Source organism: Petaurus breviceps, unplaced genomic scaffold (genome assembly GCF_028583685.1).
Source record: "Petaurus breviceps papuanus isolate PSGF00001 unplaced genomic scaffold, PetGlider_PUasm1.0 90784, whole genome shotgun sequence".
NCBI lineage: Eukaryota > Metazoa > Chordata > Mammalia > Diprotodontia > Petauridae > Petaurus > Petaurus breviceps.
This window is the reverse complement of record NW_027187345.1, coordinates 1955180-1972967: the sequence shown is the minus strand read 5'-3', so window position 1 is coordinate 1972967 and position 17788 is coordinate 1955180. Positions and strand designations below refer to the sequence as shown.

Genomic DNA, 17788 nt, shown 5'->3' with positions numbered 1-17788 from the left:
TAACTACTTTTTCATTTGTTCATTCGTTCATCTTTAATGATTACAAACATCCTTAATTTTGTCAACCTGCAATTCACTATGTATGTTTTGCTGAGCTCTGAGAAGCAAGTTAAAAATCTGACTGTTTTGGGGAAAGAGAAGTTAAATTTTGTGAAACAGCATAAAAGATCTTACATTTCTTTGTTATCTTCTGCAATACTTATTCTGATGCTTTCCATATAGCCACTCTTGATATGTGTTATCTAACTGAAACCACAGAATATCAAGGAAGTCTTACATAAAAGGGGAATTAAGGAGGTGAACAAATAGGAAGATGGTGTCATCTGTCCCTGGATAATGGTTTAATTTTCATTTGGTTTGAAGCTTGAAATCATCATAATGGTTTCATTTTTATAGGATTTAATTGTGGAAAGGGATCTTTGAAATAAATAAAACCCGAAAACCAAACACCTGAGGTTTGGAGAAGTTCAATTTTCCTCTGACATTGACAACCATAATTCTGAGGAGTCTGTAGGCTTTATCAATTAAATCCAAGACCCTCCAAAAGTGAAGAATCCATGGACAGAGGGGACTAAATTCTTTCAGAGCTTTGCCTCTCTTTTTCCACTTCCCAATGGTCAGATTCATTTAGCTCCACCTAGATGTCATGACTAATTCAAGAATAATTGGGAACCAAGTTAGCCTAGAGAGTGGTGTATCTATGTGTGTATGTGTTATGGGGTGGAGTGGGGTGGGTAAAGAATAAATAATAGGCAAATCTTGAATGTGCCTTCTATTATGTAGTAATAATCATCAGTTTATGTCATGTACTGATGGTGTTTAACCTGTCTGTGCCACAAGTAGCTCCTGAGGACTTGACTAAGTCTTAGATACACTGTGACCTTCATTGGTGGATAGAGTTTCCTCTGCTAACAAAATTATAAGGAAAAGACACTAATAGCTATCTTCTTTCTCCTCAGTTGTTATCTACTTTATCTTTCTGGTGACTCCTACCTTATAGTAAATCTGAAATTCTATTAATTTTTTTCAAATGAACTCATTATGAAATATTAGTTGAGTTTCAAACTTTGTAGTCACACCACTTCTTATAATGCATTCAAATCCTTTGGTATAGCAGTAGCAGAAGTCAGAGGGTGGAAGAAGCTACTCTTGACCACTAGTAAGAGACCAGGCAGAAGGCCACTTTTAATAATCCCAGTGAGAGGTAATAATGGTCTGAGTTAAAGTGATAGCATTGAGGAAGTAAAGGAGGAGTCAGAGCTGAGAAACATTTCCCAGGAAAAATTGAGAGAACTTAGCAATTGACATAATGTAAATGGAGAGAACAGAAACAGAGACAACCCTGAGACTTTGAGTCTGGGTGATTGGGAGAATGGTGATCCCATTAAGGAAGGAGGGAGGTGGGGAGGAGGAACTGGTTGGGAATGAGGAAGATGAAAAGCTTAAGCCCTTAGTGTCTCTAGCTATTTTCCATGATTCACAAGCGGAAGATGTTATAATAATATTGCAACAATATTTTCAAACCAAACCTGGCAAAGAAATGTTGCCTCTTGATATAACTGCTGTCTCCTCACACGGCCAATTGTCGCATGTCCATATTTTACCAAAATGAGCAATTACATGTTCTATAATGGCAGTGAAGCAATAAAATTTATGTCTTGTCATCTTTAACAAGATTAGACATAACCCTTCTCATAAATATAATACTGAATGGAGATTTTTAAGAACATAAGTGTAGTTAAGGATCCTTGAGTTTATCCCTTGTAGTTAATTAAAATCCTCCCCAAGAATTTGCAGATGATATAAGGTAGCTGAACATTTTGCTCAGGGAAGATCTGTGTTAATGATTTGTCCCTACCTTGTCCAGCTTCAGCTCTGTACGTGGACCACAACTTCTATGGTATATAGATTTCAAAACTGATGCAAAGGGAGTAACTCCTATCCCTGCAGCAATGCACACACTGACTCGATAGTGAAAAACATCTGTAACAGCAGCTCCAAATGGTCCATCCACTGCTAGTCTAAAGGTACAAAGTAAAATACAATTTAATGTTCAGGAACAGAATCAGAAAAATGTGATATTAAGGATAACTTTCTGAGCCCACTCCCACCCTACAGGATCTACCTAATGTATAGTTAAGAAGCATAGTTCTGGGATTAGTCAAGGAAGTTCATCACTAGGAACTTCCTAAACTAGTGAAATAATAGTTCAGGCCTAGTTCAAAAAGGCAAAAAAAAAAAAAAACCCAGAAAAAACAAAAGCTATGGGTTTAAGATTGTTCTATTTGGGGAGTTGAAACTTGACTTGAAGATGTATGGGGCTGCTTTCTTGTTGTGACAATGAGGCTGTCGCTATGGGCAGATTCAATTGGTGAAAGGACAGATATTGACTTATTTTGGCACCTCCTGTCTCTCCTATGTGATGGGCTCGCTTTGCAGTCATTGGAAGTTGTGTCCATGGAATCAAGGTTAGAGAAATAAGTCCTTTTTATCTTAAGCTGGCCAAATGAAAAGCAGAAGAACTAAGCTGAGCTGGAAGACCTATCTTGCCCTTTTGGAATGCAATTCCCTTCCTTTCTCACTTGTTTAATCAGAAGATTTAGTGTATACAAACTGAGCAGGTATATTGTATGTCATTCAAGTGTAATGGAAACCATTCATTTGGATTTCTTGGAAGTACACTACAAAGTCTGTTCTCAGGGAAATCACTGCACCTTACCTACATCATAGATAACTAGGCCAGCAATACGTGTTCCGTGATAATGGTGTTTAAATCTTTCTAATTTTTTTAACATGTTGCTTATGAGATCTGCTGAAGAGGAATGATTTATACTGAGACCTCTGTTACATTAGGCAAATTCTGTTCTTAATATACTGCGATATCATTGGTTAAGGATGATAAAAATGACCAACATTTATATAACACTTTAAAGTTTACAAAGTACTTTACATATGATAACTCATGTGATCCTCCCAGCAACCTTGGGAGGTGGGTACTATTATTATGCCCATCTTATAGATGAGGAAACCAAGATGAAGAGAGATAAAATAACTTGTCCAGAGTCACACTAGTAAGTATGTGTGGAAAAATTTAAACTCATGTTTTCCCAATTCCAAGTCCTATCTACTGCACAAACTATTTGCCAAAAATGAGCCAACTCAGAATTTTCTTGACTTATATATATTTCTATCTTATAGTCTCTTACTGGTAATAATTCATTCTTTTCTTTACCAGAGTACTGATGATTTAGGGAAATACTCATAGCTAGGTAGCATAGCTATGAATTTGGAGTCAGGAAGACTTGAACTGGAATCCAGCCCCTGACACTTACTGGCCGTCTGACCCTGATCAAGTTATTTAACATCTCAGTTTCAGTTTTCTCATCTGTAAAATAGGGATAATAATAACACCTGATCCACAGGGTTGCTATGAGGTTCAAATGAAATAATGTGTGTAAGGCTTTTTGAAAATCTTAAAGCATTATATAAATGTTGGTTATTTTGGACACCAAATTTTCTCAGTGCTTTTTTCTTGTTTTGCTCAGTCCCAAAGGGCAGCACTAGGAGCAACAGGTGTAGTTACTAAGGCAAATATAGTTTAATGTAGGAAAATCTTCATAATAATTAGAGCTAACCTAGAATTTAATAGGATTGTATATGAGTATTATATAAGAGTAATCTCTGAGTATATCATAGATTCTCCCTCCATGGAAATCTTCAAGTCAATCAATCAATCAATCAATCAACAAGAAGGTTGATTCTCAGAACATCTTGGATTCAATCAAAGGGCCGCCCTTGAGGACCTAGAGGGCCACATGTGGCCTCAAGGCCGCAGGTTTACCATTCCTGGCTTAAGAGGTGTCTTCCTACTCTGATATTTTGTTATTCTGTAATTCTTTACTATTCAGAGAATGGATACAACCCACACAAGTGATGCTTCTATGGTTGAGGTGCTTCCAATTCTGTCTTGCTCAATCATGATTTAGTATTTCTTCTGCTTGAAATTTTTTTTCATAATAGTCCTGGATAAATTTCCTCAGTGTTATCCTGGATTTTCTAAAGTACTCTGATACACAGATTCTCAAAGAAAGGAAGAAAGGGAGAAGGAAAGAAAGGAAGGAAGGAAGGAGAAAGAAAGAAGGAAAGAAAGAAAGAAAAAACAAAGATGAAAGTAAACAAGAGATACACCCTCACAGCCTTGGAGAAGACATTGTAATCTTACATTCTGAAGATAAGACACACTTTAAGATGAAATTTGATTCTAACCTCGGAAGCATCCAGGGATCCTTAAAAGTTGTTGCTTCTGCTCCAAAAACCTTAAAGAAAGCTTCTGTCCAATCACCTGCCCTACGTATATGCACACTAAAAAAGTCTTCCTCAGGGGCTGAGGTGAGGGTGAAAGGATGCCACTCCAGCTGGGAAATGGAAGGACACTGTAGAAAGATATATTGTCCAGGCTCCATCTTAAAGTCACGCTTTTTCATATGAAGTTCCAGAACTTCAGAGGGATGAGTTACCACCTAAATTATAACAAGAGAGTGATTGGCCTTTTCATTCAAGTTTAATTACAGGAAAGGAAGAATGAAGCCACCATGAGACTTTTTGAACTTGTCTTGGCATTTGCCATCATCTTAAAGGTTTATGTGTTCAAAAAAAGAGAAATACAAAGCTATTTATTTTATTTCTAAGTATGGTACCACGTCTGTAATGTGGGTAACTCCTAGCGTGGGTAGTAGTGACATCTACCAGGGATGTGGCCTCAAGGCCATATATGGCCTTCTAGGTCCTTGGGTGTGGCCTTTTGACTGAGTCCAAATTTTACAGAACAAATTCTTTTATTAAGGGGATTTGTTCTGTGAAGTTTGGATTCAGTCAAAGGGCCACACTTGAGGACCTAGAAGGCTACATTTGGCCTTGAGGCCTCAGGTTCCCCACCTCTGATAGGATATGGCTGCATGAACCCACATTTTTAGACCTCCCCAGGAGTGTGCTTAACTGAGTCAAAGAAGCTACAGATTAACAAAATTGTCTACTAAATTTTTAAAAATAAAAATAGGACTTTTTATTACATAGCAATAACAAGTACCTCATATTAATATTTACAGAAATGACATACAAAAATATTTTTTCATGGTTGTTTTACTTTTAATTATTGGTTTTCTAGTTAATTAATTTTATTAAATAGATTGCACTTTTCAATAACTTATAACTCTTCTAACACTACTTAGTCTAACATTATATTTTCCTCAAATTCCAAAGGAAAAGAACTTCCATATTCACTGCAAGCATTTCCTTAGAGTCAAAAGTCTATGTGGGCATATAGATAGTTGCTGGTTATGGCTTTGACTTTCATGGCAAGGTGGCATCAAGTTTTTTTTCCAGATGAATCCACAAATATATTCACCTGCTAGAATACTTGATCTAATCTATAAAGATGAAATCTGATAAGAATAAATATAGAGTAATACGCTTGGGCTCAACAAATCAGTTTTTAAAAGTACAAGTTGGAGGATTGCGGTTTTTAGTGGGCAGCAAGATTATATGCTATCTGAAAAAGTGAATGTAATTTTAGGTTGCATTAAGAGACCATAACACCCAATACTAGAGAGGAGTTAATCCCACTGCAGTCTGCTGTGGTCAGGATACATCTGGAATACCTTACTCATGTCTGAGTACTATACATTAGGGAAGACATCGATAGGCTGGGGTGCATCCAAAAGAGGAAAAACAAAATAGTAATGAATCTCGAGATCAAATCTTCTGAGCATCAGTTGAAGAACTGGGATAATTAACCTAGGGAGGAGAAAACTTGGAGGAGAGAAATGATACCTATTTTCAAGTATTTAAAAGTTTATCATTATTAGATAAATGATTAGATTTGCATCATAATAGAAAAAATGCTAAACAGAGTCAGAAGAACCTAAGTTCAAACCACAAGACTGATATTTAGTACCTGTTTAACCTTGGGCAATTTATTTAAAACCTCTGGGTCTTTTTTTCCATTTGTAAAAGAGGAATGTGTTGGATAAATGACATATAAAGTTCTTCATATCCTAAAACAGTATTCCTATGATCCTATGCTTATCTCCAAAGGATGGAACAAGAAGCAATGGGTGAAAGTTGCAAAGAAGCAATTGTAGACTTTAAATGAGGAAAAAAATTCTAATAAGTATATCCATCCCAAAGTGAAATGAATTATATCATAGGATAGTAGATTCTTCCTCCCTCTATGAGGTCTTTAAACAAAGGCTCAATGACCATTTGGGCATATTATAAAAGGGAGTTTTATACAAATAGGGACTGGATTAAATGGTAGGTTTTCTTCTAATTCTGAGGTTCTGTGATAGTGTGAAGTTTGTCTTTACAGATAGATTTCCGTAGCCTATGAGCAGAAAATTTTTCAATGTCTACTTATATTCTCTGGATCTCAGACTAGCTACTCTCTGTGTATGTGTCAAGTGGTTCTGGAAATGAATTGTAAACATTTGTTCTTGTATAAAAACAAAGAAAGTGATGCTTTCACAAGGTAGGTAAAGGTAGGAGCTGTTGACAGGTCCAGGTCAAAAATGTCACCAGAGTAGTAAGTATATCTAGCTATTTTTCAGAAAGAGAAGTTGAAGTGAAAAGAAACATGGTAGAATCCCTATTACTGCCTCATAAACCATTGGCAGAATTCTGTAAACTGTTCTGATCACTAGACCTACCTTCTCTTCTATAAAATTAGTGACACTAAAAGATGCTCAGGATGCAAGCAATTATTAGAACAGAAGATGAGCCTCTAAATTATAGACAGTTCTGCAATAAAAATGGCAAATTAAAACTTGGGCTAATAAAAATTTTTCATCTACACTCTGGCTTTTATTCCTACATAAAGCTGCATACATACCTTAGTAATGACAACTTTCTGTTGAAATCGCCAGAACCTAATTATCCTTTCACACATATACAAGACCACGGGGCCTAAAACCCATTTCCAAGCCTGTAGAGAATATAAGAAAGAAAAAAAAAGAAGTGAAAATATGATCTCAATATTTTTACTTTGGACCAAACCAATATATGACATGATGGGATTAGGATGTTTCCCTTGTAAATCTTGCTGATTATCTAAGAACTAATTTCCTTTTACTAAATACTAAACTGTCCAATTAATCTCTGAATTTCATGGGAAGTGCTTATTTAAGGGATTAAGCCCTTTGGTATTGATTTTTATGCTTACTTGATCAATGCTACCTTCATATAAATTAGAAAAATATTTAATTTTAAAAAAGATAAGAAAGTTGAGAGCCTATTTTGATTGAGAGAGAATCATAAATGCTTCCAATTCCACCAAGTTCAAGGTTTACAAGACTACATTGATATTGTATAATATTGATACTACTTGATAACATGCTACTAATCAATAACTTTGGCCTGTGCTGCCTTGTGAGTTAGGGGTTTACATACCCACATACCACTTCATGGGATGTAAAGTGCCAGGGTCATTATATAGTACACCAGTGCCAGGTTTACCAAGTCAACAGAAAAGAATAATTATCAGGAAAACTGTGGTCTTGAAACTATGGTCAATCCAAATTTACATATATGAATATAGAAATGTTTGGATTATTCCTACATTCCAGTTCCTACTAAAGTGTAAGACCCTCGAGGACAAAGACATTTTTCTTACTATCTTTGTATTTCTCATAGCCCCTATAGTAAAGAATAAATACATATTTGCTGGATAAATGATTGAATGGACTAAGCAAATGCTGTTCTCTTTTACATATTAAGTATACTGGTAGTTATAGGAAAAGTATAAGATATGGTCCTTGTTTTCAAGAAGCCTAGAATCTCCAGCCACCACTGGCAATTTTAATTTACAAACATTTATTAAATACCTACATTATACTACTAGGGCAGTTAGGTGGTACATTAGATACAGTATCTGACCCAGAGTTAGGAAGACTCATCTCCCTGAGTTCAAATTCGGCCTCAGAGGCTTACTAGCTGTACGACCCTGGGCAAGTCACTTAACTCTGTTTGCCTCACTTTCCTCATCTATAAAATAAACTGGAGGAGAAAATGGCAAACCACTCCATTATCTTTACCAAGAGAACCCTAAATGGAGTCATGAAGACTTGGACACAACTGAAAATGACTGAAAAACAATAATATTAGGCTAGTGCTTTTGCATATAAAGACAAAAATAAAACAGTCCCCACCTTCAGGGAGCTTACATTATACTGGGGGAAGACAACATGTATATGGATAAGTAAATATGAAATATGTACAAAACAATAGAAAATAAAGTTAAGTGGTAAGAACTTTTAACAGTTGGTAAGGAAATCCTCCTGTAGTAGTGGTGCCTTAGCTATGTAGAGTTATTCACAAGATAATTTATAGTAAAGTGGAAAGAACACTGGATGGTGTTGAATAACCTGAGTTTCTTTCCTGGCATTGTCTGTATGACTATGGGGAAGTCAGTGAACCTGCTTGGACTTCAGGTTACTCATCTGGAAAATGAAGGTGTTGTCTTAGATGGGCTCTGAGGTCTCTTCCAACACAAATCCATGACCCCATGATCCTACTTTACCTTTCTTTGGTTGTGCAAGTCTATCCTCTGCAAATTTCCAAAAGAAACATTATTGTTAATCTAAACTCTTTATTCACCACATTGACTACTTTTGTCCTGGCACCTTTAACACCACCTTTTGGACAAGGTCTATGTCTTACACTGCTTTTGCAATTCCATAACACTGACTTGAGTCTTAGTCACATAATGGAAACTCAATAAATACTTTTTGATTGATTGCTTTATTTTTCCAATCTTCTACAACTCTCTCTTTCAGGTTCTTGACCTCTCTCTTCCAATTACTCTGAGTAAAGCCTTTTTGTTTTACTTTTGCTATAGCTAAGTTTTTCTTCTTGCTGTTTTTTTTGTCTCTTTTGTTTGCCTCTGGGTCTATTCTCCTCTCAAAAGTCAACATTCATCAGATGCCTTACCTTGCTGCATCAACTCTCTTCTAAAATTCAGCACTAATCTTATAAATCTTATCCACCAAAGGTTTGTTTTATACTGACAGTGTGAATCACATTTAAACCAACTGTTCCCACCTCATGAAGGCTTAGTAAATGTATTGAACCAGATAAGAAATGAACCATTGTCCCATAAGTTTTGGAGGGGATCATGAAGTGATGGTAGAGAAAAGGAAAAAGATTATGTCAGGAGGCATGGACAAGAAGGGGGGGGTAGAAAGGAAAGGAAGAGGCAAGGGAATAAAATGGCAATTCTCTTAATCCTACATAAATCTGGGGAGTCTCTGGAGAAGTAGGTTGGACAGAAATTATACACAGAATTTTTTTGTACATGAGCAAACATACTCATGATTTAAATTGTCTTGTTATTTGAAGTTTTGGACATGGCATATTTTCTAATGTCTAAATATCTGGTCTTTAATTTTTCTTTGTCAACTAAATGTAATAAATGTTTTCTTTTTCTTGGTGATTAGCATTCTTATGGGATATTTTTAGACCAAATTATCCAGACAATCATCAATTTCTTACTTAAATTTTGAACTTCTTGAGAGCAGGAACTTTTTCTTATTTTTTGTTATGTCTCTGAATCCAATTATGTTAGAGCTAGAAAAGACCTTAGACATCATCTTATCCTCATTTTACTTTATCTTTTATAAAATGGGTTAGCTAAAGGTCTCTCAATTTTACTAATCTTTTCAAAGAACTAACTTTTAGTTTTCATCATTTCTATAGGCTGTTTTCCATCTTCCTCTGTTTTGTCCTCTAATTTTCATGAATTCCCCTTTCGTGCTCATTTTAACATTGTTTATTTGATTAAATGATTATAAATTTACATTTGGAAGGGACCGTTAGGCACAGAGAGATTAAGTAATGCCCACCTAGGATCACACAACTTGTAAGCACTTTCAATTTCAGTGCCCTATCCACTGTGACATTTTGCCTCTGGTTGGATTTTTAGTTTTTTAAAAAAATTCACAGACTGGTCATTAATCCGCTCTTTGTCTATTTTATCAATATATAATTTATGTTAACAATAATTTTATTTTCAGATATATTTCTTCTTATGGGACTGTTTTATTTATACCTCCTGCCCTTAAATTTGCTATGTTATTTCACTATTATCCTCTTTCATATAGTTACTATTTCTAAGATTAGGTTTTTTTTTTACCTACTCATCATTTAGGATGTCATTATTAAGTCTCCCTTCAGTTTGTCTCTTTTCCTTGTGTTTCATGTATTTGTTACTATTTTATTGTGTTACAGTCTGGGGAGTATATGTTTAATATTTCTGTCCTTTTACATTTATGTAAGTTTTATTTATGCAGTTTTATTTTTATAAAGGTACCAGTTTATGCTGAGAAATATGTATGCTCTTTAAAGTCCCCATTCAGAAGATGCCATTAATCTTTTAAATCTAACTTTTCTAACAACACTTTCAGCTCTACATTTTCCTTAAAACAAAACAAAACAAACTTCTTGTTAGATTTATCCAGTTCTGGGAGAGGCATTAAAGTCTTAATAACTAAATACATTAAATCAACAATTATTGTGTTATATATACTATCTATGTCTATTTGCAATTCAGTTAACTTTTCCTTTACAAATTTAGATGCTATATCATTTGGCTCATACCCTTTTTTTAGCATGATATTGTTTCAATGTCCATTGAACCATAAGTACAACATAGTATCCTTTATCTCTCTCAATATTATATGTTTTAAATTTCTATTTTGTGTTCACAAGGTTGAAACTCTTGCTTATTTGGAATTAAGTGATGTGCAGGAAATTTTATTCCAAACTCGTTTTCATTTCACATGGATCTTTACCTTTTAGAAATGTTTCGCTCATGTAGCAAGTTGTTGAATTTAAAAAAAATTTCTTGTAATTTCTGCCATTCCCTTTCAATTTTATTGGATTGCTTAATCTATTCACGTTTAAGGTTACACACTAGTTAGGTTTATGTTTTTCTTCATTTCTTCTAAACTGATTTTTAATCCTCTCCTTCTTTAAGGCAGCATTCTGTCTCTGTAATTAACTTTTGCTTATATCATTTTGATGTTAGTCTATCCCCACAGGCTCTCCTCTATTCCCATTGAACTGTCCTTGAGTTTACTTAAATTATTCATTTCTTTTTGTTTTATTTATTAATTAATTCATCATCCTCACTCCTATTTTGACTCTTCCTTTTCTCCACTCAGAAAAGTATATGGTTCAGAATCTTTTCCTCACCCCCACAACCTTAGCTTATATGACATTATTTTGTGGCACTCTTTTCCAAGAAGTTTTCATTTACTTTGTACTCTCTTTTATATTTATCTCCCTTTAGACTACAGCAAATTAGATGATCTCATTTCTGTTGTGTTATACTTTCACTTGTTCCTTCTTTATTCTCTTTAAGTACCTCACAAAGTATCTCCTGGTGTACCAAATCTGAGTTTCCTCCTGTACTATTTCTATGCTAATGTGTTTTTAGATCTCCCCATATTCTCTCTTTCTCTTATGTACATATATGTTTTTGTATTAATTCACTTATTTTATATTTCTTTTTTTGTGGGGCCTTCCTTCTGTTATTCCCCACTGTTATAAATATCAGATCAGGGAGAAAGCATTGTTGCATGGAGGGCATCACTATATCTTAAGTTATAATGTACCCTGTACCCTTTTAATGATCATTCAGTTCCCTGAGGACCAAGTTACCGTATCGATTCTGTCACCCTAGGTGCCAAATGCTCCTAGTGGCCCGTAAATCCCTTCTCTTGGTTTTGGGATTCCACTGCTCAAAGGAAGTAGTTGTCTACTGTGCCCATTTCCCTCCAGATGAAATCCATTATAAGGACACTGTCTCTTATCATTACTCTCATAGTTATCTACTTTAATGGTGTAATTTTCCTTGCTACATTGAAAGTCACCTTCAATGCCCAACACTTTTATCCTAGACATTTTTTCCATTGCTTTTATTCAACTTTTCCCTAATTCCACATTCTCATTGATACATTAAAAAAAATTACCATTTCATTTCCTTTTCACTCAGTACTGGGATCAATAGGGAAGGCTTTGTTTTTTGAACCTTTCTGTATTGTCCTCTCTCTTTCTATTTTAATGATACCTCACTGTGTCATCCCTAACACCAAAGATATTATTTTGCTTATAAGGGAGCATGAGATTTAGTCCACAAAGTCATTCCACTCTTCCTCTTCCCTTTTCTTGACTCAAACTGTTTAGTAACTAGATGCTTTTTTGTCCTTTGATAATGCCCTCTCCCTTTGTCCCTTTTTTTAAGCAATAGCCTATAAATATGAAAGATGGTTTCATTGTTTAGTTTTTTCTTGAAATTATATTTATTTATCTTTGTATATCTATTGTTTGGAGTTTGTGAAAACTTGAAAGCCTGCTCCCATCTTTTGGGGTACAGGAGCAACTCAAATGTTTCTTTTTGTGGGGTGTATATTTTTCATTAATTATTAGACTCAGTTTGACAAGATAGGTTATTCCAGATTGTATATCAAATTCTTTTTTTTAATATCATATCATTTCATCGTCTTATTTGTTGTAGCTTTAGAACAATGCTAAGCTATTTGTTATGCTAATAATCCTAAGCTGATGTTCCTTTATAGATGAAAGTCTGATCATTTACAAAATGTGCTCTTTGGTTCTAAGATTCTAAAATTAAACAACAAAATGTCTTGCAGTTTCATGGGTTAATTCATGGAATAAATAAGTGCTTATTTAAAAGTTACAGTTTTCTTGTACTATTTCCTCTGATATGATTTTAAAATTCATCATGCTCCTTTGGGTACTTTTGGCTTGTAATTTATCTTTGTGTATCATTTGCTCAAGGTCAGTCACTTTGGCATGAGTAAAATTCCTGTGTTTTTGCAAAGTTTTTGCTTCTCTTCTGAAAATTTTTCTTTCTTGTCTATATTTTTGAAATCCAGATGCGCCACTTTCTCTGTCAAATCTTTGAATTCTCCATCATGTCTTCCAATTTCTCTATCAAATTTTTTCATTGTTTTTGTTTTAAGAACTTTGATATCTAACATTATTTCCACCCTAAGATTGTTTAAAAGATTTATTTCTCTTTTATATTTCTTGCTATTGTTCCATGATTTCTGGGGAATTAAGAGAAATCCTTTTGTATTGAGGATCTGAGGTCAATTTTCTTTTGTAGTATAATATTTGTTCAGTATATTATGATCTTCTTTTGAATTTTTACCCATTTTTCCTTCTCTCTGTATAGGTCTTATTGTTGTTTTATCTGATTGGTAACTCAGTTTATACTCAATCCTTCACATCTGGACTTTTTATCTTTTGGCTTTTAAACACACACAGACACACATTCCCAGTAGTTTGTCTATAGTTTCCCTTCTTATCCTTTGTACCTAAAAGGGAGAATTGTTTAGAAACCTGACCTGTATAAACTCCATTAGAAGAGGACTGATTACACCTATATTTATTGTTCCCTTTTCTCTGGGCATGGAAGCTCAAAAGACATCTTTTCCAACTTTCTTTTCCCCATCTTTTACACTTTTATTTCATTTTGCTGGGTGGAAATAATGTCTTCTGCCTCTTACAGAGTAACCCCTCTGGTACAAAAGAGAAAAGAGAGCCTTATAGAGGTGAAGAGATTCACCTAGGCTCTTAGAGCTGGTAATTGGCAGAGCAAAGATTCAGACCCATTTGACTTCATGAGCAGTGTTCTTTCCACTTTGACATGCTGCTTCCCCAAAGCACATATGGCTCATTGTACATAGTAGGAGCTTAATACAGTTACTTACTGTGCAGATTTATTTGAGGATAGGGAAATTATTACTTTATCTTCTTCCTTCTTTCCTTTATTTAGATTTCCTTCTTGTCCCCACTCCTGTGCCAGGATCTCTACCTCCTTCCTCCTAACATCTACTCACCCACAAATTTCTTTTGGAAGAAAGTCTAGTCCTATAATTATTGACTTTGGTTTTTATTTTGGATTATAAGTAATCTCTAAAATGCACACATTAAGCATTTGATTAATCAGGTAGCTAAGTGACACATATAATAATCCAAAATAGAGTAGGGACAGAAAGGAAATCGAAATAATGTGAAGTTAAAAATAATTAATAATAACAATTATATCAGCTAGCAAAGTACTTTCCATCTCATCTTATTTGATGCTCACAACAATCCTCTGAGGTAGGAGTTATTATTATCATGATTTTATAGATAAAGACACTGAAACTGAGAGGTTAAGAGATTTGCCCAGTATCACAGTGTTAAAGAGTTGGGGCAGGCTTTGAATTCATCTGCCTGACTCCAAATCCAGCACTCTATCCACTATGTGAATTCTGGACAAATCTTTTATTATTATTAATTGTTTTTAACTTCACCATGGTATGAAGAACAATGTCAAGAAAATGTCTGCCCAGATATCCAGAAGTAACGGATAGACTGCATAAAGTACTGCATTAAGCAAAGCAAACAAATATGTAGTGGAAAAACCACTTGATGAAAGTAAGATTGTCTTCCTTTTAGTCTTGGCTTAGCATAACATTAGGCAGACTCCAACCCTCTTATCCCTCAGTTTCTTTATATCTAAAATAAGCATGCTGGATTAGATGACCTCTAAAATATCTTCCAGATGTGACATTCTATTATTTCTGTGTCATCAAAGTCATTATTTGTCTCCAGATAGTCATCAAGGGTTACCCTAAGGTGTCAAAATTTAGAGGTTGCTAATTTCTCTTTTCCATGAATAGGTAAAACCAACTGAGTTAAGTAACAAATTGCAAAAATAATTAATTAACCTAGGAAGCTACTCATCAGTGAGCTCTCCTAGTGGTGATACTCCAGGTGAACTCCTTCTTGACCTTGCCCTGCCCTGCCCTACTCTCCTTTCCTGTTTTGTCTGGATGACAAGCTCTATAGTAGTGTTTTCATGGCACACTGGCATCTTTGTCCATGTGGCATGTTGTCTTAAGTCTAAGGACTTTTCTCCCAAATGTCCTACAAAGTTGATTTTGGGGGGCTTTTTGTGTGACATACCTTAGGAATATTTTGTGGCATAAGGGATGTTAGAATTTCTTGTAATTGCTCAAATTCACATAACCCTCTACCAGGAATGAAATAGTCGTAGTCAAGTACCAGTAGTTTCTTGTGTTTCTACCCCTTGCATTTTGCCTCTCTTCATCTGAAAATAAAACATAGCATAAGAAAAGACTATTTTATATTCTTTGTTCACACTCAGCTAAAACTTTTGTCTGAAGTGTCGTGACTATTCACAAATAGCTTTAAAACACAACACATTTTTAAAAGAATGTTAAAGCCCTTTGCTTGGCTAAGAAGGATCCAGAACTCTTTGTGAACTGCTGTAAACATCTCTCTTTGGAACCTGGAGTCTTAGGGAGCTGAAGAATTGCTTGAATCATAATCTGTCCCTGTGATTGGTTTAATTAATATGGGGGTTAAATATGATGGAAACTGGTTCTTAGAATAGTAGCAAATCTGTCTGCACAGAAGTTACATTAAATGGAACCCAAGAGCTACATGGAGTTAGAGCCTTGAGTGGAAAGATGGGAAATAAAGAGACAAAATAGGTATGATGCAGTGAAGTGCAGGAAGCTCTTTGTGTCCTTGGGATGCCTTTTCCTTTCAGGGTCTACTAGACATCAGATAGAATACTGCACAGTTCAGCCAAGCAGTAATTGTACAGCCCACACAAGCTTTGAATCAGGATCCATTAAAAATAATGGGAAAGACTGACAACATGAGTTTGGGTGTGCAAGGAGGTGTGGCAGGAGAGAGTTAACAGAGAGATGGGTAAGTTTCCCCCCTTTTAATGATAATTAATGTCAGCGCATGCAGCAAGGAGCAGGTTCTGGTCTGTATTCATGGTGTGTTGGAGGGTATTGATTTTTTTATGGAGACACTGTAGCTGAAAATTTTAGAGAGGCATTCATGTCCTTCATTAATATGCAGGTTGGATAGTGGCTAACGATAGTTTAGTTTAAGATAGAGAGAATCTATACTGGCCATTAAAAGAGCTACAGTCTAATGGACATGTCTATTCAGTTTCCTTCTGTTTTTAACATTTCTCCTTGTATTTTTCCTCTTTAAAACAATACACTAATGTGACCTAATGTATTTTTAAGATATAGGGAGGAATTTTTTTAAATAAATGCCTTATAGTCTTTTAATATCGGTCATTTAATCACCTGATTCTCTTGTATTCATATCTCATTTATGCGATTTTGGGGGGCAAAAACCTTTCTTTGATCTCTGATTCACTATTTTTCAACTTATTTCTTTTCATTGTTTCTCTTTTATGTGGCCCCAAGTGTCTGACTAAAGTCTACCTGTCCATTACTAGGATAGAATAGAGAGCAGAAAAGAATTGGGAGGAAAGGTTGGGGGTTGGGAGGAACAGGTTGACAGGGTGAAAATAAAATTCTTCTTCAGTAATATCTTTTATAGGGATTCCATTTTTACTTGAAGTGTGTTCTTGAATTCCCAGAAAATCAGTAATATCCACATCCTTATATGAGTATAAAATATATTAAAAATCAAATGTAGTGATGGGGTGGGAAAGGAGGCAAAATGGAGTGAATCATCTTTTTGCCTTTTTGAATAACCCACTGCTCCTCTCTGTAAACAATTGGAAGATGAATGTGTCTGTTAGTGGCATAAAATACTCCTCTTTTAATAAGATAAAAGAAAAAAATTCCCATTTATTTCTATTTAACAAGGTTTTTGTGAAAAAGGTACTAAGGGATCATGCTTACCGAAGGTTTATTGCCAGCGAACTGTGGCAAGGGGCACTGAGTGGTTTCTTCCCATTCAGTGAGATGATCTTTACAGTAGGTGACATTGTGCAGCATCAAACTCTCCAGTGTCTGACTTCGGACAATCTGTCTTCTCATACAAAAAATTTCCCAAAAGATAAAAGACAAACATTGGCATTTTCATTTCAACATTTTTTCCCAATGATGTAACATTTCATTCTAGAATAGTGATAGATTAGCTTGTTGTTGTTCAGTTGTTTCAGTCATGTCTGACTCTTCCTGACCCCATTTGGGGTTTTCTTGGCAAAGATACTGGAGTGGTTTGCCATTTCTTTCTCCAACTCATTTTACAGACAAGGAACTGAGGCAAACAGGGTTAAGTGACTTGCCCAGGGTCACATAACTAGTAAGTGTCTGAGACTGGATTTGAAATCAGGAAGGTAAGTTTTTTGACTCCAGGCCCAACACTCCACCCCTGAGCCACCTCGCTGCCTATAAATTAGCTTCCTTGGAATATGTTTTGTCATTTATTTCCTTAGCGTGGATGAGAGGAACTGGATCCAAATTCTGGCTCTTTGATTCATTAATACTATGACCTACCAACATCTATTCTACCATTTGCAAATAGGGTGACACATCAATGAGTCATGTCACTTGCCACTTTTTAGTTTTCTTATTTGTAAAATGAGAGGATCATAGATACAGTATATAGATACAGATAGATAGACATATAGTTGCAGATATATATGTAGGTATAGAACTAGAAAGAACCTTAGGCAACACTTAGTCAACCTACTTATTTATAGATGAGATAAATGGGGACTAGAAACAAATGGCTTCCCCAATTGCCCACAGGTAGCATCTGACACAGGATTTGTACTTAGGTCCTCTGATACCAAATCCAGCTAACTTTCAACAGCCCCACATTATATTCCCTAGAAGAGCTTTGAAGACCCTTCCAGTGCTAAATTCTAGGATTCCTCCTCCTCCTCCTCCTCCTCCTCCTCCTCCTCCTCCTC

General features: G+C 35.3%; 1 protein-coding gene across 1 annotated transcript in view; it reads right to left on the bottom strand.

Moving 5' to 3' along the window:
- Positions 1-17788, bottom strand: part of NOX3 (NADPH oxidase 3) — a 100530-nt gene that overhangs the window by 43567 nt on the left and 39175 nt on the right. Inside the window, exons 7-10 of the mRNA XM_069069745.1 lie at positions 16770-16899; positions 6887-6979; positions 4267-4520; positions 1859-2021 (exon numbers count right to left, since the gene is read on the bottom strand). Coding sequence (XP_068925846.1) covers positions 1859-2021; positions 4267-4520; positions 6887-6979; positions 16770-16899 — 640 coding nt within the window. The remainder of the gene's footprint in view (positions 1-1858; positions 2022-4266; positions 4521-6886; positions 6980-16769; positions 16900-17788) is intronic.